Source organism: Spizellomyces punctatus (genome assembly GCF_000182565.1).
Source record: "Spizellomyces punctatus DAOM BR117 chromosome Unknown supercont1.8, whole genome shotgun sequence".
In the NCBI taxonomy this organism is placed as follows: domain Eukaryota; kingdom Fungi; phylum Chytridiomycota; class Chytridiomycetes; order Spizellomycetales; family Spizellomycetaceae; genus Spizellomyces; species Spizellomyces punctatus.
Window position 1 is genome coordinate 466,316 of NW_015971544.1, and position 20,875 is coordinate 487,190.

Sequence of the window (20,875 nt, forward strand, 5' to 3'; positions counted from 1 at the left end):
TGAACCGGAAGGTCCGGGCGAATGGCTCTCCGAGGGAGAACGTCGCTTGTCGTGGGGTTTGCCGGTGCAAAAACGTCTAATTCAGGTAGGCATTGGAAGATTTCGATGGATATGATACGCCCGAGATACACTGATGAATCGACACGTTCGGATGAATAATGAGCGAATCAATGTATAAATGCCTGAATGTTACTTCACTTACGTGGTCCCACTATCACGGTTGTCATTAGAACCACTCCACAAACCCACTGAAATAGCAACAGTACCGCAATCTGAAATCCGAAACAATGGGTATTTAGTACGACCGTGAGTTGCAGCGTTGGACATGAGTCCTAGTCTTGTAGATGTGTGCAAATCAAAACTCACCCTGATCTTGAATCTGTCCGGAACATACACCTTTGTCCAGTTGACTCTCACTTCCTCCTCGGTTTCACCCTCTCTACCCATCAGCCCTTCTCCAAACTTGAGTGGTATCAACATCTTCTGCCCGGCAATTACTTCTACATGATCGTGGTTGGGCACCCTCATATATCGATACTCCCGTCGAGGTCGCCATCTCTTACGTTTTATGCCGGTTGTTGTGGATGGCGGAGTCCTTGGACCCGGCCCGTTAAGAACAATCACTTCCTCATCCTCCCACTCATCATCGGCGTCATCAGCACGGTCAGAGCTTGATGAGCCTGCACTTGTAGGAAGAGGTTGCTCCTGCGAGTGGGCAGGGGCTGCTGGCTGCTCGACCGTTCCATTGCCCTCCAACGATGGACTATCTGCGCTCGCGCTAGGGGCTGCCTCATCGTGATACACTATTTCCTCTGTGGCATCGTTTACTTCAACCTCGACCTCATCATCTGATTCCTCATCTTTGTGAGCACCCCCAAATAGGAAACTCGTTAAGCGTAGCCTTCTCGCAGTCCATCTGAACCATTGATCGACCAGCCAACGGAGAATGCGTTTGGGACGGATCCACGCGACGGTCCACGGCACCACGAAGTGAAAAATCAGCAGGTCAATAGGAAATTCTGACACCGGGATGCTAAAAGGGGCGAGTTCGGTAAATAAACTCGTGGATACCGGACACACTCACATGGGTCTCAATGGACTCACCTAAGATCCCATTGTAAAGGCCAAATTTTCCCGGGACCCTCTTTTATACCAAAAAGTCGATCTATACTCCATACAAGAGAAACAAAACCGCCTACACCTCCCAGAACCATGCCAGCATACATTATAGTTCCAACAGCCAGCTTCCTGAGTTGTGTCAGAACCGGGCGTTCTAAAATGTCGTTCATAGGATGAAACTGCGGATCGTTGGGGTCTCGAATAAACCACATCACACCAGGTCGAACGATCTCGCGAACAGTCGAAACGTACAAAGCAAACTGGAACATGAAAGTTGTACCTGCCAGCCAGTGGAGGAACTCTGACGTCCAAGGATGAGCATTGTAAAAAGCCCAGCGGGAAGCGATTGTGGCGCTAGGGCCAAACACTGGAAGGGTACATATATCAATGAGGACGCCGCAGAAAAAGGGGAAAATTCCCAATTCGATAGTAAGGAAGAATGAAAACTGCCATTATTTAAAAGTGAGTCGGGTACAACCTATTGAACGTCAGAATAGTAAATAAGCATACCTTTGCGGCCATGATCACATATAGGACCCATTTCATCATGATACGCTTCACGGTTTGAGCGTACGGATGCTGCAGCAAGCCTGTTCTTCTCTAGAGCATTCAGAGTGATCCCATGTTACCGTAAGCGCAATGATCGAAAAGAGCAGACGCGAGAATCTTACGGCATAGTCCATGATGAAGAAGCCATGGGTAGTGTACCCAACAGCTGTAAACAAAACCTTGTCCGGAACACCCGCCACCCTTTTCCCCTTTCGGCCGTCCCCGCCTGTGGTCTTCCTGTCGGCAGCGCGTTTTTTCAAGTTTTCCATAGCGTCCTTTTCCCTGGCTGCTTCCGGAGAACCTTCTGGCAGATCTGCAGACCCATTACTGGCAGATCCTTCTGGTGAAACATCGGCAGCGTCCTTCACGGTGGCTTCGTTTCTAATGAACCCATCTCCAAGCTCTTCCACCTGCGCCTCCAGATCGGCTACTTGTTCCATCAACTCGAGGACATTCGCATGGACAGGCACTTTCACGTCATTTACCGGTGCTACACCTGCTCTGATGCCTGTTCCAACCTCATTAACACCTTCAGTCAGGTTTTTTGGAAGAACATCCGTCACATTGTAGGAGGTCAGATTTCCTTTCACGGTGCCAAGTCCTTCTCGCCATTTGCCACCCCGTCCCGCTCTGATACCAAGGAGTCTGATGCACCACACGGTAACGTCTACAACCGGGTCTAGCACGGGATCAGTTACCTTCTGCAGGCTTCCGACGATCCACTCAAGACTCGGTGCATAAATATCCTTAATGAGCCACACCATGAAGCGTCCTGTGAGATAAGGCCATAGTACACCAATACCCAATGCTACTATGATGACTAGCAAAACCATGGTGACATTTTGCGCCAGATTTTCCAGAGGGCCTTGTACCCCGACTAGCTCTAAGAATGCGTTGACATCGTTGTTGTCAGCGTTTGGATTCGGATCCACCACAGGGGCAGGTGGAGCTGGCGCTTGTGCAGGCGGGGGAGGAAGTTGCGGCTGTTCCACTGGTGGCCGCTGTATTGGGGGCATGACGGGTACGGGCGCCATGCCAAGCGCGGGTGTGTTTTCTGGGCGAAATCCATTCGGCACTTGACCTGCAGGCGGCCCCAAATCAGACATTGAGGAGCGCCTTCTCCTGTAGGTCTCCAGATCCGTTTCAGCGTGCTGTAACCTAACAGCACTGAGGCTTCTTGGTAGATGAGCTGAACCACTTTGACCCTGGAAGACCCTGTTTTCTGGCAGTCCGGTATCCCATCCAAAGTTGTGCTCCGCATCCATATGGATAGAGGACGCTTTACCATTTCCTTCGCTAGCCTCAACGTGAAAAGAGCTCGAGGCGTCCCCTGAACTTGGCTGTGCATCATGTGATGCACTTTGAGCCAGTGTCAAAGCGTCCGATCTACCGCCCTCCAGTTCGTTTGCGGATGTTGCTGTATTTTTGCCCTTTCCAGTTTCCGAGCCGGCAGAATGCCTTTCTCGATATTGTTTCTCATCATAAATTGCAGCTGAAATGAGTTTTCTTTCTCTCTCAATCAAGTCAGAATCGTTTAATCCTGGGAAGGGTGTCCGAGCACCATCAGAGAGTGAGTTTGTTGACAGCTTATTCGTGCTTCCGAGGTCTGAGGTTCCTTCAAAGTCAGCTACTGAGCCATTTATCTCGCCCCCGGTCACCTCTGATGAAGATAAACGATCGTCACGTAGCGCAGACCAATGGTTGTCAGAAGACGTCCCGATATTGATTAAACGATTATTCGGACCAGCGTACTCGTTCTGCTCGTCCTCCAGCGATCTAACCGCCCCATACTCAAGCCGCTCGCCAACATTACCTCGAGGAGCTCTCGTGGTAAGACTGCTTTCCTGGTCATTACCCAAGATACGTGCAGCTTTGCCATGGGAAAATGCATCATAATCCGTCTTAGTATGTGGTCTTCCATCCACATCTTCGCCGTTCTGCTGCAGACCAGTTTTACGGTGTTGTGCATTGGAAGGTTCGCCCAAATCGTAACCAGCAATCATATTTGCGGGTTTAGCTTCGCCTTCGTCCTGCTGTCCTTCGTCTCTTCGTTCCACTGGGTTCGGTTCTATGAATGGGGCGCCTTCTGCTTGATCCATTTGCTCACGAGGATGTACATCATTCAAGGGTAATCTATCCCTTCTGACAAATATGGGCTGCACAGGCCTATCTACCAATGGAGGTGCTTCTGCCATCGCTGCTGCTTCATCTGGAACATTCACCGGATTTCCTTGGGGATCCACAGGCGTATTCATAACAACGTACTCCTTCAAACACAGGAACGCGAGACAAATGACAACCGCTACGGATGCTATAATCTGCCCCTCAAACACATCGGTAAAAAAGGTACTAACGCATTGGATCAAAATCTGTTCACGAAATATGATAGATACCGTACTTTAGAACGTACTTCAGTATTTTTCGATAGTCTGCCGCGTTCAGATTGCTGGGATGAGCTACCCCATCAACAACATCGATCAGATCGGTTCTCGTCTCATTTCCAGGGGATATAGTGTTTACTGGCGCCCAAATAGTTTTGTAAATCGCAACAGCTTGCCAAACCATCGTACTCCCAGCACCGACAGAATTGAAGAGAAACCGTGGATTGAAGTAGATCCTCCAAACCCAAACTGTGAAATACGGAACCCATATGAGCCACACGAACGCGGCGAAAAACACGCGGAGATAAAGGCGAGCAAGCGACACAATTCGGCGCGACACTATAGACAAGAAAAACCACACGGATATTCGTTCGGGTGCTCGGTCTGAATAGACTTTTGATTTCAAGTAGTTAGGTGTAGCCTGATTTAAGGACCTGCGCAAGTCAATCGTGCCACGTACTGGGGGTGAACGCGAAGGCATGATTACAGATTTCGCATTGTCGCTTCCTGCTATGTTGGAGCCATTCTTCCAAGCTGAAGAGGAGCGTTAATGATACAACGGGCAGCTCAGGTTTGATTAGATTTGTTGTGAGGTACCTACCAATCTTGGTGAACGTATTTCATACTCCCGGAACACTTGCAAGGGTAATAGAGAGGTTGGTCCGGAGTAGAGGGACACCGACACACTCTGCAAATCTCCACTATTTTCGTTTCATTTCGAGGAAACAGTGAGCGAACCAATGCAGACAGTTCCGATAGATAATTGAGCACTGTTCCCACCTTCTTCCTCGTCCCCCGCCATCGCACAATTCTTTGTCGCAGAGAGTTATATGGAATCTTTCGCTACTCAACTCTGGAACACTGGAATTGCGATAAGGTGAGGTGGATCTCGCCAACACCTGTCTGGAAAATGGATAACCCGCCCAATGAGTACCGCATACCCTCAAGTGTAGCTGCAACACCATGTATTACTACTCACATAAATGAATGGCAACAATAACAACCTCCGAATAGGAAGGTTGCTCTGAGCTGTCTACCCGTCCGGCGTTGGGAATCTCGTAGGTTGGCGAAAGTCTGGATAAACTCGTGAGATGACGGTCGTGGGCTTTTGTCATGATGGGCACGTGAGATGATGACTAAGCTCTGCAATGGAAACTGCTCCATGGACACTCAACACTTCCTCAAGCAGATAAATCTGGTCATGGGCACTGGGTATCCTGGTGCGTATGCAGCATTGCTGCGACACAGAGGTGGGGTTGTTTTCAACAACTTGAGGAACATGTCAATGGATCCAAGAGAACATCTTTTGGGCAGCAAATCTTTGTATTCCATGCATTAAGCTTTCCTTTCAATGCCTTCGATCTTCGGTTACCATGAACAATCGACCCTGCAGGTGTAGAAAACAGGTGCCGCCACCATTCATGGATGCGTTAAAGAACGGCCCATAATTTGACTGGCTAGTCATGGCAAGTCTTTAAGACTTCAACTCGCTGCTTGCATCGGTTTGAGAGCCGCATTCATTCAAAAATATCAATATGCCCAACCAAGCAAACCCCTTTACCCAACTCGCTGACACAATTCCACCAGTCGTTTGGCACCCAATACCCACTTTCCTTCCTGATCAAAACTTGTCGTCATCAACGCCATGACAATGGAATGGCACGTAGTGTAGTCCTTGCTATTCAGTGCTAGATTGAGTAGCCGACAGGTCTGAGTAAACGGCACCCATAAAGGAAGATGAGGAATTGCCATACCTGTTGCAAGTTGCACTGCTGAAGCCAATACATGATTAGGCACCTGATCCGCCGAGAGCCGTTCGTAGAGATTTTCGAGTCGCTTATCCGTATCCTCGATCATCCGCCGCTGGCTCGCCTAAATACATGGACATGGACAATCATGAGCATACAGCCAAAGCAGCGGCCCATCATACCCATTCAATTCCTTCTCACCTCTACCACACCAGATTTCACTCTGTCCATAGCTGCAGTAAATGCGCCCACAATCAAACCCTTGGGATTTGCCACATCGTTCAAGACTGAGCTCGGATCGTCCAAACATGCCACTGGCGCCGGACTAGCTGTTCCGGAAGTGGTACCAGATCCCGATTGTCCTTTTTTTCTCACCGCAATTCCCGTAACCATATGCGTCGGGAGATCATTCCAACCGTTCAGTCCGGCAACGCCAGCTTGATAGTGACCTTGTGGCGGAGGAGTATTCCTCAAGTGCTCTGGGTATGCAGAATATGCTGTTCGTGGAGGCGCACTACTGTCAGCTGTGGGGGCGGGGGGAAGGAGAGGAGGAGGCGTGCCATATCCCGTCGTTGGCGGGGGAGTTCCATACTCTCCAGCCGGAGGCGCATTCGTCGCCGCACCGTGCGCAATGATAGGTGGTCCTTGAAATAGAAGCCCACCCAGCGAAGGAGGAGCCGCTAGTGGTTGTGGATGCGACAGTTGCGCGTCAGAGTCTTGCAGCAGCTCTGGAGGAGATGGCTGGATAGTCATGGCAAAAAAGAATGAGCAATTCCAAGATGCCAAACACACTCGCAGTTTGGTGGTCAGCGGCACAGTTGCGTGACTTGAGCTTACGCACGCTCTGGTAAGCGAATCCTCCGACACCCAGTTAGTCGAGGGTCGACCCGCTGTACTTTTCCCTGCTCTTCACGAGACTGTCGTCAACGATCCCCAACAAAATATGTCAACATCATCAATGTCTTCAAAGCAACAGCCGCATTCAAATAAGGTCCGCGTGACTTTGTTCTCGCCCTGTACATACCAGAATGTCCGTTGAACACACCACCCCCGAGTCGACGCTCTTTGGAATAGCTTTTTGCATCGGTGTTTCAACACTTGTTGCGTTGGGATCTAATCTTCTTGGACCGTACTTTGAAGAGAAGCACCGACTTATTGACCAAGCTCGGGAGTTTGAGATGACACGCCAGAGAGTTTCAGCGGAAGCCGAAAAACAAAAGGTGGCATCTGCTCTGTCTTTTATCCCAACAAAAGAGACTCATCGACCCATCATAACTTTAAAGCCTGCCGAACAAGTATCGTCTTCCTCCACCGATGACAAAACAATCACTCGCCTTCGGAACCGGGTCATGCACCTTGAACGACAGAAGGAAGCCCTAGGAGATGAAATTATACGTCTCCGTGCCGAAAGCTCGACAGCAAGAATTGAACTGGATATATACAAGGAAGAAGCCAAAGATGTGCAGGCAGGCATGCAGCGAGAGATGAGCATTCTTCGCGACATGATACGTGATTATCGGAATGGGAAGAAGCCTGGGGTGTGCTGCACTGCTCTTGACGAAAAGATAGTGGTCTGTATATATCGCTTCATACAGCCGAGAATTAGGAGCTGACATTTGACTTTGTCTCTAACCGGTCCACAGAATGGTCCACCTATTAGCGCCGAAGCACCTGGTGCATTCGATAGGCTTGCCACGAAGCTGGACAACTTGGACAGGACAAAGCTGGTCCACTCTTTTGGCCAGACGGTTCAGGTCAATAAGGTTCCGGATGTTGCTGCTTAACGCAGTTATACACAGTAGGCTTGGGTCAACATAGCCGGGAGAGAATAGGCTCGTGCGGATTTGCCAATGCTCGACAGTGACGAAAATCAATATGAGTCTATTGATGCCCTTGATGGCGAGGCCATTATGTTTCGTCTCTATAGGTTTTGCTTAAGGTGACTTGAACAGACTTGAGTATGCATTTGGACAAATGTCCAGGTGAAAAAAAAGCACAAGAAACACTATTGGTATTATATGAGAATTATCGCTACAGTTTAACTATCTGGGAATGAGTGAACAAGAGCACGTCATCTTTATCATGCCTTCTTGAATGTCACAGCTAGAGCTGCTATGTAACATACTAGTAAACCAAATCACGCTGCGATCTCCTCCTGCAGAGAGTCCTGGCCGTTGGAATCCTCGTACAACTCCTCCTGGCTATGTGAAAGCTTGTCATTCACCGACCTGGGCACAGTCGAGCCATCTCCCTTCTTCACATGGCCAATATTCTCAACCTGTTTCTTGGGAGCGTTTAACGCATGCTGGGTCTGCAGTGTATTGAGTCCATAGCTGTACTGCTCGCCGGTTCCAACTTGAACTTTGTGTAGATTTTCTGCTTGTTTCTTTGGAGCGCTTAGAGCGTGCTGTGTTTGCACAGTATCGAGCCCGTATGTGGGACTTTCTCCCGTGCCGACCTGGATTTTGTGCAAACCTGGAAAAGACGTTAGGTTGAATGCTAAATTCTTTGAAAAGCATCTTCTTAACTGACCTTCTGTGGTCTTTTTCGGGGCACTCAGCGCATGTTGAGTTTGCACCGTGTCTAGACCGTAGGTAGCATTCGGCTTCGGTGCGTGCTTACCGCACCAAACGTTATCGTTGACGACTTGGAACGTTTTCAGAGTCAACTGAATATTACAATGTGGGTCGTTGCATTTGAAGCATCCCTGCATGGACATATAAAAGAACCATTGAGTCTGACTGACGGTGGCCACAATGGCCATGTTACTTCATTACCGATTGTAAACCACTCTACCTTATGATACCACTTTTGTGCCGCTTCAACCTTTTCGGTCGCATACACCGTTTTATCACACTTGCCGCAAACTTGAGAAGACATGGTTGAAGACGGTGAGGTATGTAAGAAAATAGGCTGAATCGTTTGCAAGACGAAGTGTGGAGAAAGGTCCTGCCTTTTATGGCGGACCTATCGCTTATTCTATAGATGTTCCAGAAGAGACGCAGTGAATCTACGCTGATGTGAGGATCGATGGAGTCCCGATTTAGCACACCTCACAGCTACGCTGTTACTATTTTCGATGCATTGGAATGACGTTTTCCTTTTGACAAGTGCACTGACGATATATCCTTAATTTCATTTCGCCTTTTGTGATAACTAGCATGGGATTGCTTCACTGGCCAAGTGGGTACGTTACGAAATCACCTCTTGCCGTGGATCATCTCTGAAGGAGCACAAAAGGACGACAGAATCCCGAGATGGACGATGTCAGCAGCAGCAGACCAGGGCAGCATTGAATATTTCGCAAAATCTTTAATAATCCTCTATAGAAAACTTTAAAAGTGATTTACAAACATGGCCGCTAGCTTGGCGGCTACATCCCAGCATCTGGCGCCGGTGCTGAAATATACAGAGCCCCAAGTGGCAGCGCAGATGCAAGGGGACTAGCAACATAAATTCTAAATATTCTACATACATCCAAAACCAATTTCCATAGACAGGATTCTATCGTCATACCGCCCGCACAGTTCCTCCCAAGACATTTAATCCATCCACTGCCTGCTTCACAAGTTGTGCCTTTCTCCAGTTTTGCAGTTGACGAGTCGCTAGGAAAATCGCCAAGGCTGTACATCCTACGGCCCAGGCAAGTAGGATCAAGTAGCTTCGTGTAAGGTAATGTGTTCTCGTCCCAAGCAGGTATGCTCGCATGCCTATCAGGCCCCAGTAGAATGGAAATCCTTCGCCTATTTTGACAGCACCAGCCATTGCAACGTGGTCTACGATGGCACCCGAAGTGGTAAGCTGGAAAATGAGTAGTAGTGATGCTGGGATCTGCAATGGCGAAAACATATGAGATAACTGGTCAAGGCAAAATCGCGGAATATTGCACAATACGTACCGCAAATCCATCAACACCAAAAACGACGCAGAGAAGCCACATAAATCCCAGACAGGCATAAGAAAAGAACCACAAGAATCCAAACACCTGGCCAGGATTTCCATAGGTAAAGGCTTCGTCTCCGCCAAGGATGTAAAATATACCCCATCCCAAGAAGGTATGAAAGAGTGTGAAACAGCCGCTAAGTGCGAGCGAAGCTAGTGCGATTTGTATTGGGGGGAAGTTGGCGCGAGGCAGACCGTGGGCGTTTTTCACTCCAGTAAGGTGGGGGAGTCGAGCAAGCAGTAGCTTGTTCACTACTGTAACCGACATCATGCTGCTCAGCCACATGAGGAGAGGAAGGATGTATGTTGCTAGATTGATACCGAATTTGGCGACGGCATGTCGGCGGCCGGGTGCGACAACGATGGGAGTGATGAGGAAGGCAGGATCGAGGAGAGTCGGATTGGATGCGGTAGCGTTGACCATGGCTTGTGCTAGGCTGGTGGATAGCCCTGAGAGCGAGCCGGACACAGCCTGGTTTGCAAAGTTGGCAATAGTGAATTGACGACCTTGATCCCATATGTATTCTGAACAAGGGATGCATGAGACATGGCACCTGAATAGAAACGGGGTTGTAACTGATGCTTACCCACTGATAGGGTCTGAGGCTTGACCTCAGCAGTTCGGTTCAGACGAAGGTTGGTCAGGAAATTGTCACTAAAATTGCTTGGGATATAAACAATTCCCCAATAGTCGCCGCGGTCCACCTGATATTGACCAGTTAGTGCGAAAACCTCGAAAGAGTGCCCTTTCACAATCAACCTACCATATCAATAGCATCCTGATATGTCAACCCCGTACTACTAATGTTTGTCCATTTAAGTCGACCGTTTACTGCGGGTGTCTCGAATATGTATTGCTCAAGAAGTGTCCCCATAGGAGTATTGTTTCTCGTCAATCCTGCGACGATATTTTGCGATTCTGGGCTGAGGGATGGGAGGGTGGAGTATCCAATGTCGTTATTGAAGACTCCTACAGGTACCCGGTTAAGCTTCCCTTGAGGATCCCAGGAAGAACCGAGGTACATCAAGCCGTACAGGGTAACAACGATGCCTAAAACCCAAATGTTTAGGGTTTGCAAAAGTAATGGGACTTGTCATGTTAGGCATTACCTGTCACGATCCATAGAACTGTGACCGTCCTGTTCCATACATGAGGAAAAATGGAATTGCGATAGAACCCACTCCCTCGTTCTATCACACTACGCACGCTTCGCATGCTGGTGACGCTTCGGATGCTACGATTTAAACTGGGTTGACTGAAGGAGTGGGCACGGGAGCAGTGGGTATGATGATGAGGTTCCGTGTCGTCAGGGCACTTTTCAGAGGGATCCAACCGTGGTGATGGTGGCCGTTCTTCACTGTGCATGTCAACGACAGTCGATGTGTCCGACAAGCGTAGTGGCCCTTGGCGAGCTGCCGGCGGCGGTGGTTGTATTGGGTTCATGCCAAGCTTCAACTGGACGAATTTTCAAAAGGGCAAGTTGATCGTAAAAAGACGCAGGGAACTGATCGCTTCTGCAGGTTCTTTTATTAAAAAAATAGTGGAAAAGGTTGCCTGGCGGCGGTTAAACGTGCAAAAGTATTCTTCTTTTCTTTTTTTGCGACGGCGGGCGCTTTAACTCGCCAGTCGACGGGACCGACTCGCTTTGAAATTACTTTTTGACAAAAGCTTTCTCCTTCCCCGGCTGAAATGTTTTTGCTGAAAGTTTGGGCGAGTAGGAATACGCGTAGAAGGTTTCGGAATGGTGACAAAACATGTCGATGAGCGTCGACCTTTTGGCTGTGCTGAGACGATTTTTTTACGGGAGCCAGGCAGTTTTGCCGCTTGGAGCTCTCGGGCCTTTTTCAAACGTGGCCGTTTCCGCTGGCGGGGTTACCCTTTGGTAGAATTCGCTCATGTCAATGGGGGCAATTTTGCCTGCAAAATGGAAGGAATGCAAAAGTAGTCAAAAGGGCCGAACTGAAAGTGTGATTGGTCTAAAGGACTTCTGTTCGAGAATCGACAAACGACAATTTAGAAACACCGCTCAACGTGCGCAAAAATCGCTAGTCACAACTAGAGTCCCCAGGTCTAAATTTGAAAAAAGTACACTGTCCTACGACTACTACGTCTATCCTTTCCTCAGTCACCCAGATCTCGTTACAATGCGTAGGGTATATAAAGCTGTAATTTCGAATACAATTCCGGTTCTCGCCCGCGAGATAGCGTAAACTACATATCTATGGAGAATGAAACATTTACCCTTTGACGGGAGTGCTGGCTGCCCCAGCGTTCAAACTGGTAATGCTCCCAGAACAACGGCTAGGCGCTTCACTCTTATCAAATGTGTATACAACGCTTTCTCCAAATGATACCCGCCGTGATGATGACGTTGAACAGGATCCGGGGGACGACAAAGACAATAAGCTCGACTCGCTGCTGCGTACCGGGGATGCCGACGAAAGCGACGTGGCACGGGACCGTGATAAAGGGGTTCGCGGTGTCGTTGACGGAGATGCAGGTTCTGAGAAGACTTGTCGGATCACATGAGATGTCTTGCGTACATGGAGCTGAAGGTGCGGCAGACCATCGACACTTGATATACTTGTTGTGGATCGTCTGCGGGAGCTGTACTTTGTGGACATTCGTGAAACTGTCGAGGTTCCCTCCGAAGCACCATAGCGCGCTACTCGAAGTGCTGCGGCGAGCCTCTTGAGTGGATCATTGTCTTGTTGAGACATGCGTACCGAGTGTGCAAAAGGAGTATTATAAAAAAAATAACACTACTAATGGGGAGGAATGTCACACGTCACGCTTTATAGGGGAGGTGACAAAAGGACGACATCGCTTGGCGCATCGATATGGCACAAGTCTTGGCCACTCTTGTTTGGCGTCGATTACCGAAACCAGAAAGAGGATGTTTGTCGTCGTGCTCGTTCAGAGCGATGTCTTAATTGCCTAGCTTGGTCTTCGTTCGAACAACCCCTCCCACGGGGCCTTCTGGACCGATTGGGGATTACCGGCCACAAGGTCAGTGATCCTTGAAGAGGGCGTTAAAATGGGATGAAGGACGCGCTTGCCGCCTCCAAACGCAAACAAGAATCAATGGTCTCGCCTCAAATATTGTGTGTGCACTCAGTGGATTCCGCCACTTTGTTGGCGAGCCCAGGTAGGCTGTGGTAGGTTTGTCTTTCTTATTTTTCATATGCTCCAGAACAGCCCAATTGTGTCAAGCTCGTTCGGGATCGGCCCGTCCTACTGAATTGCATCCCTACTGCATTCGTCATCGTGCATGCAATTTGATAACTTGCCCGTGTAGTGCCTTCAGGCATGTGCAAGGCACTGAACTACACCCATCAGCCACTGCATCTGGACCTATCCGAAAGTGTGTAACATGCACCTGGCATTACAATTAGATGATATATTTTATTGATAAGCCAGTCTTGAAAGCGAAAGCCCATTGAACTCTTTCAGCCTTTTGGGGGATGAACAAATGGAGAAGACAATGGGGTGAGGGAAAGAAACCATGCGACGCTCAGGTAACTCAGTAAGTCAGCTAAAATACCCACCCATCCGCCACTGTAGTCGGGATGACGTTCTGGACCAATCTGCCACTATTTTACTTTAAAACTCCCCATAGTATATTGGCAAATTGACAACATACCTTGTCGCAGCGGTGTCGTCAAGTCCGTAGGCTTTTGAATATTTTGTGAGCAACACAGAAAGAGCATCTATTGGTTACGCAAGAGGATTTGAGTACTGCCGTGCATGATACTGGCACAAGATGCTTCTTGTATGTATATACCAAGATCAGGTAAAAAAGGTCCAGGGGCAATTTGCTTGGACGACCACAACGCCTACCAAGAATAAAGTACTTGAGTTCAAATACTCCAAAGCCTATGCTTCGTTCTTTGAGCAACCAACGTGTTGTTCAGCATTCTCATCTTCTGGTCCCGGCTCATGATGCCAAAGAGGCTGTATAACCAAGTCTGTCTTCAGCAACTTTACCAGTTTTTGACGAGTTATGCCAGGTGCCGTTGAGAAGAAAACTGTCGGTGGAACGTCTGGAAAACGGGCTTGAGTTCGTAGTTGTTCTTCGATGAGCGGCATGTGCATTGACGACGATAAAAGAATGACCACGCTAAACTGTGCCAGAAACTGATTCCCTCATTCAGTAATCTCATACTGCAGACATTTATGGAAATAACAAGAGTACCTCTTGGTTGTCCCAGTCCCAGAGTATATCAAGACTTTTATGCCGCTCTGCCAAAGAGCTCCTAATGATATCCGACCGTCGCCCGAGAATCGTGATATCTTTTTTTGTTAAAATCTTTGTTTGATCCAAAACGGCATCCAGCAGCACACGACACATCATCTCGCCGGTTGCGGGCAGCACATCTGCAATAAATAGACCCACGCGGAAAGGTCTTGTGCTGTCTACGGATGGGATGTTCTCATGCATCTGCTTCAGGGCACGCAGGGTGTAGGTTGCTTGATTGCGAATACATTCCACTTGGCGATGGTATGAGATGCGCCATTGTGATCCCTCGGCTCGATTGGCTTCTGAAGGGAGACTCTTGCTAAAAGAAAAAGAAAGATTACGACAAAAGTCTTCCAGCGGGGGAAACGGCTGTGAAGGATCTGCGCTGGTTGCTGCCATGGCTGTTGGTATCTCGTTCGTAATCTCGTTTCGAATTTCTCGTAATCCACCATCCAAACCTCACTGACGGTTCACAGTCGATGGGTTTGACCAACCTCAGCAGCCGGCGGACGCTCGTAAGCAGTTCCGCTCAGCCGTCAGCGGTTGTTTCTATTCATAACCACAGCTTAATGCGTCCGTTCTATATTTAGATACCATCCCCTTTCTGCTCAGATTACCCACCATGTGCTTTTCATCCGTTCTCCAGATGATGCATAGGAAACCAGATCTACATATATAGACAGAACTTGCAAAACATCCTGTCCGTTTGAACAACTAGACTGCCAACAAGTTAAGTACAGCCACCTGTCAAAGATGCGGAATCAGACATCGCTCGTGTTCCTTGTCTTTGCCCTTCTCGCCCTCTTCGTTCTCCCAACAACATGCCAGAATGCCACCGACCCCACAACGACACCCGCCTTACCACCTGTCGTCGCCCCTAGCACAACTGCTGCTCCTGTCTCTCCAAGCCCGACAACACCAATTCTACCTCCCGTTGTCACAACCCCAACCCTACCCCCCGTCGTCACAACCCCAATCATTCCACCAGTGAATTCAGCAGTAACTCCCGTACCAACGACGCCCACCATAGCCAGCCCAACTCCCACCATAGTTACAACACCCCCAGCTACCACTCCCACCGTAGTTACAACGACCACGAAGCGCACAACGCCCGCATCCGCCACCCCAATCCCAACATCAACAGGAATCGGCCAGGAGCAAAATCAAGATCCCTTAACAACCCCATACACCAGCCTGCCGAAGCCCATCACAATAGCCCTCTCCATCACCGGAGCCGCCATCGCCGTGGCCATGCTCGGAATCTGTTTATTCAGAAAATACGGTCTCCCCAGTCGAAAACTTCACCGAAACCGCTTCACAAGCTCATCAGAAGAAGGTCTGAATCAAGCTCACCTAACACACCGCCCCTCAGAACACATAGACTACACTTATCAGCACCACAAGCAGCAAAACTGGCCTGGCATGATCGAACATCCTACGTTCGGCCGGACCAGGTTGACGGACGCTCTGTCGGCCCCCGTCGAAAACAAACCGTTGCCCCCTGCTCCTGCTCATCATGATTCGGCTGCTCATCATCCCCAAACTTCTCAGCAACAGCAAAGACCATATAGTGGGTATTACTATCAATAGACACCTTGACACTTTTGTGTAGAAAATGTAGTTTAAATTAGTTTGTACATGACATATATACACGGCTTTTTAAAAGCATTGAGAACCTAGAGTAAATAAAGCTGTTTCGGATATTCAAGCACCCTGCTCTTTCATAGCTCTTCATTCTGATTTACTCTGCTCACAAGGATTGATTCACGCCACTGATCTCCCTTCTCATGCTCACTGCCGTTTTACCATGTCCAAGTTGTCGTAAACTATTAGTCCAGCCAGTAAAAACTGACTGAAGATCGAAACCGGCAAGTCCTCGTCCATTACTATGAAACAAGAGATGTTGGGCCAACAGCCCGACCACCGCGGCAGAACGCAAAAGCTCTGCTCATTCATAGCTCTTCACTCTGAATTAGTCTGCTCACAAGGATTGATTCATGCCACTGATCACCGGTCTCTTGCTAACTGGCATGTCCAAGTTGTCGTAAACTATTAGTCCATGCACGACCAGGAAAAACTGAAGATCGAAACCGGCAAGTCCTCCTCCATTACTACGAAACAAGAGATGTTGGGCCAACAGCCCGACCAGGAACCATCTTGCCGCGGCAGAACACAAAATTTTTGTCAATCAACGTTTAAATTACAGATTTATTTCCGTCCACGTCACATCTTGCAAATATCTAGATGATACATGCACAGAATCTAAAGTATCAGTCCCACCTTCGGGTCGACGAAGCAGCGTATTGTGTACAGAAAAAAAGCAAAAAAAGAAACGAAAAACGGATTTGGTGGCAAGAACCACCTGAATAAATACACTCCACTCTAACTCATAGAAGAAGGAACACCACTACGGAAACCATCACAACTGTCCTCGTAGGTGAATGATATAAGCTGTGGCATCATCGTACCGTACTTGTCCGGGGAAATATAGATCCGGATGGATACAAACCCCGTCAGACCCCAGTGCTGCAAGACCTTCAGGACGTTCACGTTCGACGAGGATGCGCGACGCGAGATGAAGACGGCGATGCGGCGGGAGAGGGGAGGGAGAGGGAGGCGCCATTGTTTGTGGTGGGTCATCGCACTCTTCTTCGAACGGACTGTCACCTGCGAGTGTCGAAGGCGAATCGGGATCGCTGTTGTTGACTATGCCATCCGCAAGCATCCCACTGGTCGTTTTCGACTCTCTTTGAATCGAAAGCTGATCCCACTTGCCATCTAACCAACCTCCGACACAATCTACAATGATTTCATTCTGCTTCTCAGTGTTCTGGATCTTCATATGATCCCAAACACCGTCGGTTGCCGCTACGACGACATAGTTCCGGTGTTTTTCTAGCTTTATAAACTCTACGTCGGGGATACAGCTAAGAACGGCTGGCTCGACCTTGAAGAGCAAGTCGCCCATCGTTGCCGAGAGATTCAATGTCCTTCGATGTGAGACACCCACAGCACGGATTTGCGGAGTTGGCGGTCGGTAAATACGCATCCCAACTAGTTCAGTGTAAGGACGGGAAGGGGGGCATGGTGTTGATTGCACAGACTTGGTGCGGAGGGTTCCGTATGGGTAGACAAATTGACCTCCGGTTGAGTTAATATGGTGAATCTTGACGGGATGCGTCATGTTGTGATCGCTCGACGAGAACACAGGCGTCCAAGGCGGTAGCCCAAATGCCAAGGACGCAGCCTCAGCCTCAGCCTCCTCCTCTGCAGACCGTCGTGCACCCACCACTGTCCTCGAGTCTCCAACATTTATATTACAAATCCATCCATTGAGGATTACGTTCACAAGAAGGGTGCAGCCATCGTCTACCGGGCGGGCTTTTCCGTCACTTCCCGCATCCATCCACCTTCGATATTCTTCAACTTTTCGCGAGGCATACGAGGCATCCAGAATTTGGAACGCAGTGTGAATCTCAGTACGAAAGGCAACTCTGTCTTCTTCCTTGTCAAATTCCCAAGAACGAGACTCAAGAAGAGACCGTACGACTCTGGTAGCTCCTCCAACGAAAAACCGAGGGGCTTCCACGCCGCCATGGCCGTCAGCCAAAACAAAGACGTGTGCTCCTGATGTGGTTGTCGGTTTTGCTTTCGTGCCAGTCACTTGGTCCTCTTGGGTCGGCCAATGGACATCCTCAAGTTCAAGATGAATTGGTGTTCTCCCACGCCCGTCAAACGGAAAACTTTCCCCAAACGTCTTTCTATAACCCTTTTCCGCTGCGACAGTCCACGATACTGAATGTGATGGTGACCCTTGGACAAGTATCTCAGCCTCAGCAGCAGGGGCAACATCCTCAACCAAAGGCTCCTCCTCGTCAATTTCCCATCCCTCCAGCTTGAGTTTCTTTTTTTGTGGGCTTCCACACTCTGCCTTCACGTTGGTTTCATCCTTTCCGGATAGGGTGCCAGAAGAGGAAAGGCCGGGAATAGGGACGGGGATAGGACATGGTGCAGTGGGAGGAGATGCGGAACCAGCAGGCAAGGTCTCCAGCGAGATGGGCGCCGTAGGTCCCATGACGGACATTATGGAGCCTTACGAAATTGTTCAGAGAATAAGATACAAGGTACGTGTTGCTTCCTTTTGACTGCGAACGATACGTGAACAGACGCTCCAACGAAGGGTTGCGTGTTGGTTTTGTTTGAACAGAAAACCCTCCGCCGCACGTAAATGCGCCCTTGCTCTCCGCCTTACTTCTTTTCCCACTTTCGTCTGTTTTCCTTCTCAGTCTTCCGCCGTGTCGGTTGCTTGCCCAACAGTGTTTGTCGGGCGTCGTCCGTCGTTTTTGTTTCGGCCGTGGAGGGAGCGTTGCGGGCGGCCGCGCGAGGGAGACGTTTCAAAAAAAAAAAAAAGTGTTCAAAAACCTTCTAAAAATAAAAACGAGGCCTTTGGGACACCAAAGCGTGTTTCCATGACTGTGCCATCAACATTGTTCCGCTCAAAGCAAATTGCGACTTTTGGGATTTTAATAGTACTTTGAGCATGAGATACCTATCTACATTAAAAATTACAAATAAACAACATTATAATAGGTGGTAACGATAATTCATGATCCAGAAGGAGCAAGACCAGGTTTGGCTGCGCTTTCACGCTTCTTTTTGCGTCTCCCCCACTTGCGCTGTCCACCATCCCCGCCCTCTGCCCACTTTTCCTTCCAAATCCACTGCTCACCCACAATTCGCTTCCCTCCCTTCACCGCTTCTCTGAGCCATCTCGCCGCGCGCTTTTTATCCCGCTTCACGCCGTTTCCTCCTCTTAAATACAGATATCCAACTTCTGCCTGTGCATCTGCATCACCTAATTGAGCAGCAAGTTGAAAGTAGTAAAGGGCTGTTGACTTTGATTTGGGTACGCCCCATCCTTGATGATAGCACACGCCGACCTCGTAAAGTGGGAGCGGAAGAAAGGAACGAGCTACTACAAATTGATCACGTCGGCGGTTAGAGTCATCACGTAATTGACGGGTCAAGGGAGATGGTGGTGAGGGGGAATTGGCATCATCGCTCTGTAGCGTAATAGGTGATGGTACGTTGGGAGAACCTGTGGATGCGCGCCGAAGCGATGGAAACGTAAGCGACGCAAGGGAAAACCGCTTCCATTTTGGAGTAGTAGGGGAAATCGGAGGGGATGTTGCCGTAAGTGGAGACTCTGGACTATATTCCCCTTCAGACGACGATCCAGAAGACTGTGAAGGAAGACGATCCAAGCTGGCCGCTCTTGAAAGGGGTGGCGATTGACTTGGTAATGTGATAGAGTGCCTACGTGAAAATTCCTCCTCAGCAGCTTCCGGAAGACTCGGCAATATGTTCTTTTCAATCTGTCCTTCAGCGCCGCTTCCCCAGTCAAATCCCGTGCCCGCGTCTGCTCCCTCAACCTGCAACCTAGGCAAAGCCTCCAAAACGATACCGGCCGCCCTTTCAAACAATCTTACGGCCTCTGGCATATCCTGTGTACATCCCCAGCCGTGCCGAAGCGCCATGGCAAACAAATACATGCCGACAGCATGGCCCTGTCGAGCCGATATGGAGAGATAGTGCGCGGAGATTGACATGTCACCCGTGTCGTGGTAATGAATTCCGAGTTGGAGAGGGTCGTTTATGTCCACCCCAGCAGGAGGTGAGGGAAGCGGAGATGGGAGACAAGCCAAAGCAATGTGCGGGTCAAGTCCTTCCAAGATCTCTGGTTTCCGATATGCCGTCTCTTGTTTCTCCGGTAAACCTTCCAGCACGCAGTCGTTCAGACGCTCTCCATCCAACTTTTTCTCCTTGTCGGGATCCATCACTTTAGGTTAAAAGTCCAAGATTTAGCGCCTGCTCGAAAATCAAATCATGACACCAACTCCTTGAAACGGTCTATCACGTAAGCTCGATCACATGACCTTCATCAAGGGCCGATCACCTTTCCGTTTCCTGTTGATCTGCTCAGACGGGCGAAGCAAAGCGCCCAATATCTGCAAAATATCACCGTGGTGAAGTGGAATGAAGGGTTGGTCGTCAGAAGTATAAACCAAGAAGATATGCTGCGGAGGACTGTGTGGTCTAATGCTTAGTGTGTGGGCGACTGAAAGTGTCACTAGGTCGTCATATTTTAAATAGCCGCGGTCGCGGCATTCCCTCCTTAGCCCATCCTGACATGGGTTGTCCAACATGCAACGGCACCGACCATAGCCGGGCATCCAGCAAACTTTGCTCCTTCTACAAACCTCGAAAGAAAAACGAAGCTCAGGCGGGTTTGAAAAGGAAGAGGGATACCGACCTTCCCGATGACGAAATCTTCGTTCTTTCCACTGTTGTAAATCACTCAAAGTTCATCGCATGTGTAATCTACATTAAACTATGGTGTAAAACACATATACCGCATTATTATCCTGTGCGATTCACACCAATTTCCATACGTTATCACAATATACCCATTTTTGGTTTAAATTGCGGGTTTGCCATCCATTCTCCCACATCCTCGTGCCTCCGAATCGTCGTCCCAGTCGATTAATCGCTAAGCGAGTCTTCCTCATCGAATCGGAAATCTAGGATTACTGGGTTGCCTGGATGACTCCAACAAGCCAACCACCGATAGGGACCTTGTCCTTCCGGGAGTTGATGATCGGGATCCCAGTATGTGAAAAAAGATAAGGATCCTCTCCGGGTGTTCCCCAACAATGCTTGCGATCGGGACGGAGAGCGCACACCCTGGTTGCCGTGGACAACCACGAGTATTTCCTACTATGTAAGTGCCTTGTCCTTTTCCCCGTCAACTGCTCGCAGGTGCTGAGAGAACCTGGTTTTTAGGACTTTTTATTTTATAGCGTACCGAGGACTTACAAGATATCGTTCAGTCGAG

At 49.1% G+C, this 20,875-nt stretch overlaps 10 protein-coding genes across 11 annotated transcripts in view; 3 read left to right on the forward strand and 7 right to left on the reverse strand.

Annotated features, from left to right (window-relative positions):
* The window catches only part of SPPG_09243 (uncharacterized protein), a 6,123-nt gene extending 1,007 nt beyond the window's left edge, over nucleotides 1-5,116 (reverse strand). The window contains exons 1-11 of the mRNA XM_016757400.1: nucleotides 5,029-5,116; nucleotides 4,830-4,952; nucleotides 4,651-4,750; nucleotides 4,510-4,583; nucleotides 4,079-4,442; nucleotides 1,791-4,017; nucleotides 1,630-1,719; nucleotides 1,105-1,565; nucleotides 367-1,033; nucleotides 203-272; nucleotides 6-130 (exon numbers count right to left, since the gene is read on the reverse strand). Of these exons, the coding sequence (XP_016607696.1) occupies nucleotides 6-130; nucleotides 203-272; nucleotides 367-1,033; nucleotides 1,105-1,565; nucleotides 1,630-1,719; nucleotides 1,791-4,017; nucleotides 4,079-4,442; nucleotides 4,510-4,583; nucleotides 4,651-4,750; nucleotides 4,830-4,851 (4,200 nt within the window). The 5' untranslated portion in view covers nucleotides 4,852-4,952; nucleotides 5,029-5,116. The remainder of the gene's footprint in view (nucleotides 1-5; nucleotides 131-202; nucleotides 273-366; nucleotides 1,034-1,104; nucleotides 1,566-1,629; nucleotides 1,720-1,790; nucleotides 4,018-4,078; nucleotides 4,443-4,509; nucleotides 4,584-4,650; nucleotides 4,751-4,829; nucleotides 4,953-5,028) is intronic.
* Nucleotides 5,117-5,355: 239 nt separating this feature from the next.
* On the reverse strand, nucleotides 5,356-6,741 carry SPPG_05039 (uncharacterized protein). The gene is made up of 3 exons (XM_016753277.1): nucleotides 5,999-6,741; nucleotides 5,804-5,921; nucleotides 5,356-5,737 (listed from the first exon to the last, which is right to left on the reverse strand). Exons 1-3 carry the CDS (start codon nucleotides 6,548-6,550, stop codon nucleotides 5,607-5,609), a joined length of 801 nt encoding a protein of 266 aa, XP_016607697.1. The 5' UTR covers nucleotides 6,551-6,741; the 3' UTR covers nucleotides 5,356-5,606.
* SPPG_05040 (uncharacterized protein) lies at nucleotides 6,722-7,863 on the forward strand. The gene is made up of 3 exons (XM_016753278.1): nucleotides 6,722-7,017; nucleotides 7,081-7,368; nucleotides 7,441-7,863. Exons 1-3 carry the CDS (start codon nucleotides 6,826-6,828, stop codon nucleotides 7,579-7,581), a joined length of 621 nt encoding a protein of 206 aa, XP_016607698.1. The 5' UTR covers nucleotides 6,722-6,825; the 3' UTR covers nucleotides 7,582-7,863.
* On the reverse strand, nucleotides 7,791-8,807 carry SPPG_05041 (uncharacterized protein). Its single transcript, XM_016753279.1, has 3 exons — nucleotides 8,594-8,807; nucleotides 8,330-8,504; nucleotides 7,791-8,272 (listed from the first exon to the last, which is right to left on the reverse strand). Exons 1-3 carry the CDS (start codon nucleotides 8,675-8,677, stop codon nucleotides 7,935-7,937), a joined length of 597 nt encoding a protein of 198 aa, XP_016607699.1. The 5' UTR covers nucleotides 8,678-8,807; the 3' UTR covers nucleotides 7,791-7,934.
* Nucleotides 8,808-9,049: 242 nt separating this feature from the next.
* On the reverse strand, nucleotides 9,050-11,505 carry SPPG_05042 (uncharacterized protein). Its single transcript, XM_016753280.1, has 5 exons — nucleotides 10,850-11,505; nucleotides 10,504-10,790; nucleotides 10,327-10,444; nucleotides 9,696-10,264; nucleotides 9,050-9,628 (listed from the first exon to the last, which is right to left on the reverse strand). The coding sequence occupies exons 1-5, from the start codon at nucleotides 11,181-11,183 to the stop codon at nucleotides 9,308-9,310; spliced, it is 1,629 nt and encodes a 542-aa protein (XP_016607700.1). The 5' UTR covers nucleotides 11,184-11,505; the 3' UTR covers nucleotides 9,050-9,307.
* SPPG_09244 (uncharacterized protein) lies at nucleotides 11,373-12,011 on the forward strand. Its single transcript, XM_016757401.1, has one exon. It carries the CDS (start codon nucleotides 11,636-11,638, stop codon nucleotides 11,948-11,950), a length of 315 nt encoding a protein of 104 aa, XP_016607701.1. The 5' UTR covers nucleotides 11,373-11,635; the 3' UTR covers nucleotides 11,951-12,011.
* Nucleotides 12,012-13,142: 1,131 nt separating this feature from the next.
* SPPG_05044 lies at nucleotides 13,143-14,456 on the reverse strand (the record flags this gene model as incomplete). 2 transcript variants are annotated; one of them, XM_016753282.1, is made up of 6 exons in its annotated part: nucleotides 13,143-13,194; nucleotides 13,289-13,327; nucleotides 13,384-13,450; nucleotides 13,525-13,576; nucleotides 13,644-13,877; nucleotides 13,936-14,379. In XM_016753282.1, 6 exons carry the CDS (start codon nucleotides 14,377-14,379, stop codon nucleotides 13,146-13,148), a joined length of 885 nt encoding a protein of 294 aa, XP_016607703.1. In that variant the 3' UTR covers nucleotides 13,143-13,145. The 2 variants fall into 2 exon arrangements, with proteins under 2 accessions (XP_016607703.1, XP_016607702.1); XM_016753281.1 differs by lacking the exons at nucleotides 13,143-13,194; nucleotides 13,289-13,327 and having other exon boundaries at nucleotides 13,332-13,450; nucleotides 13,936-14,456.
* A 191-nt stretch (nucleotides 14,457-14,647) lies between these two features.
* On the forward strand, nucleotides 14,648-15,691 carry SPPG_05045 (uncharacterized protein; the record flags this gene model as incomplete). The annotated part of the gene is made up of 1 exon (XM_016753283.1): nucleotides 14,648-15,691. A coding segment is annotated over one exon (923 nt), but the record flags the coding sequence as incomplete, so codon positions are not given.
* A 478-nt stretch (nucleotides 15,692-16,169) lies between these two features.
* SPPG_05046 (uncharacterized protein) lies at nucleotides 16,170-18,403 on the reverse strand. The gene has a single exon (XM_016753284.1). It carries the CDS (start codon nucleotides 18,062-18,064, stop codon nucleotides 16,400-16,402), a length of 1,665 nt encoding a protein of 554 aa, XP_016607705.1. The 5' UTR covers nucleotides 18,065-18,403; the 3' UTR covers nucleotides 16,170-16,399.
* A 43-nt stretch (nucleotides 18,404-18,446) lies between these two features.
* SPPG_05047 (uncharacterized protein) lies at nucleotides 18,447-19,845 on the reverse strand. Its single transcript, XM_016753285.1, has one exon. The coding sequence runs from the start codon at nucleotides 19,815-19,817 to the stop codon at nucleotides 18,585-18,587; it is 1,233 nt and encodes a 410-aa protein (XP_016607706.1). The 5' UTR covers nucleotides 19,818-19,845; the 3' UTR covers nucleotides 18,447-18,584.
* Nucleotides 19,846-20,875: the final 1,030 nt, after the last annotated feature.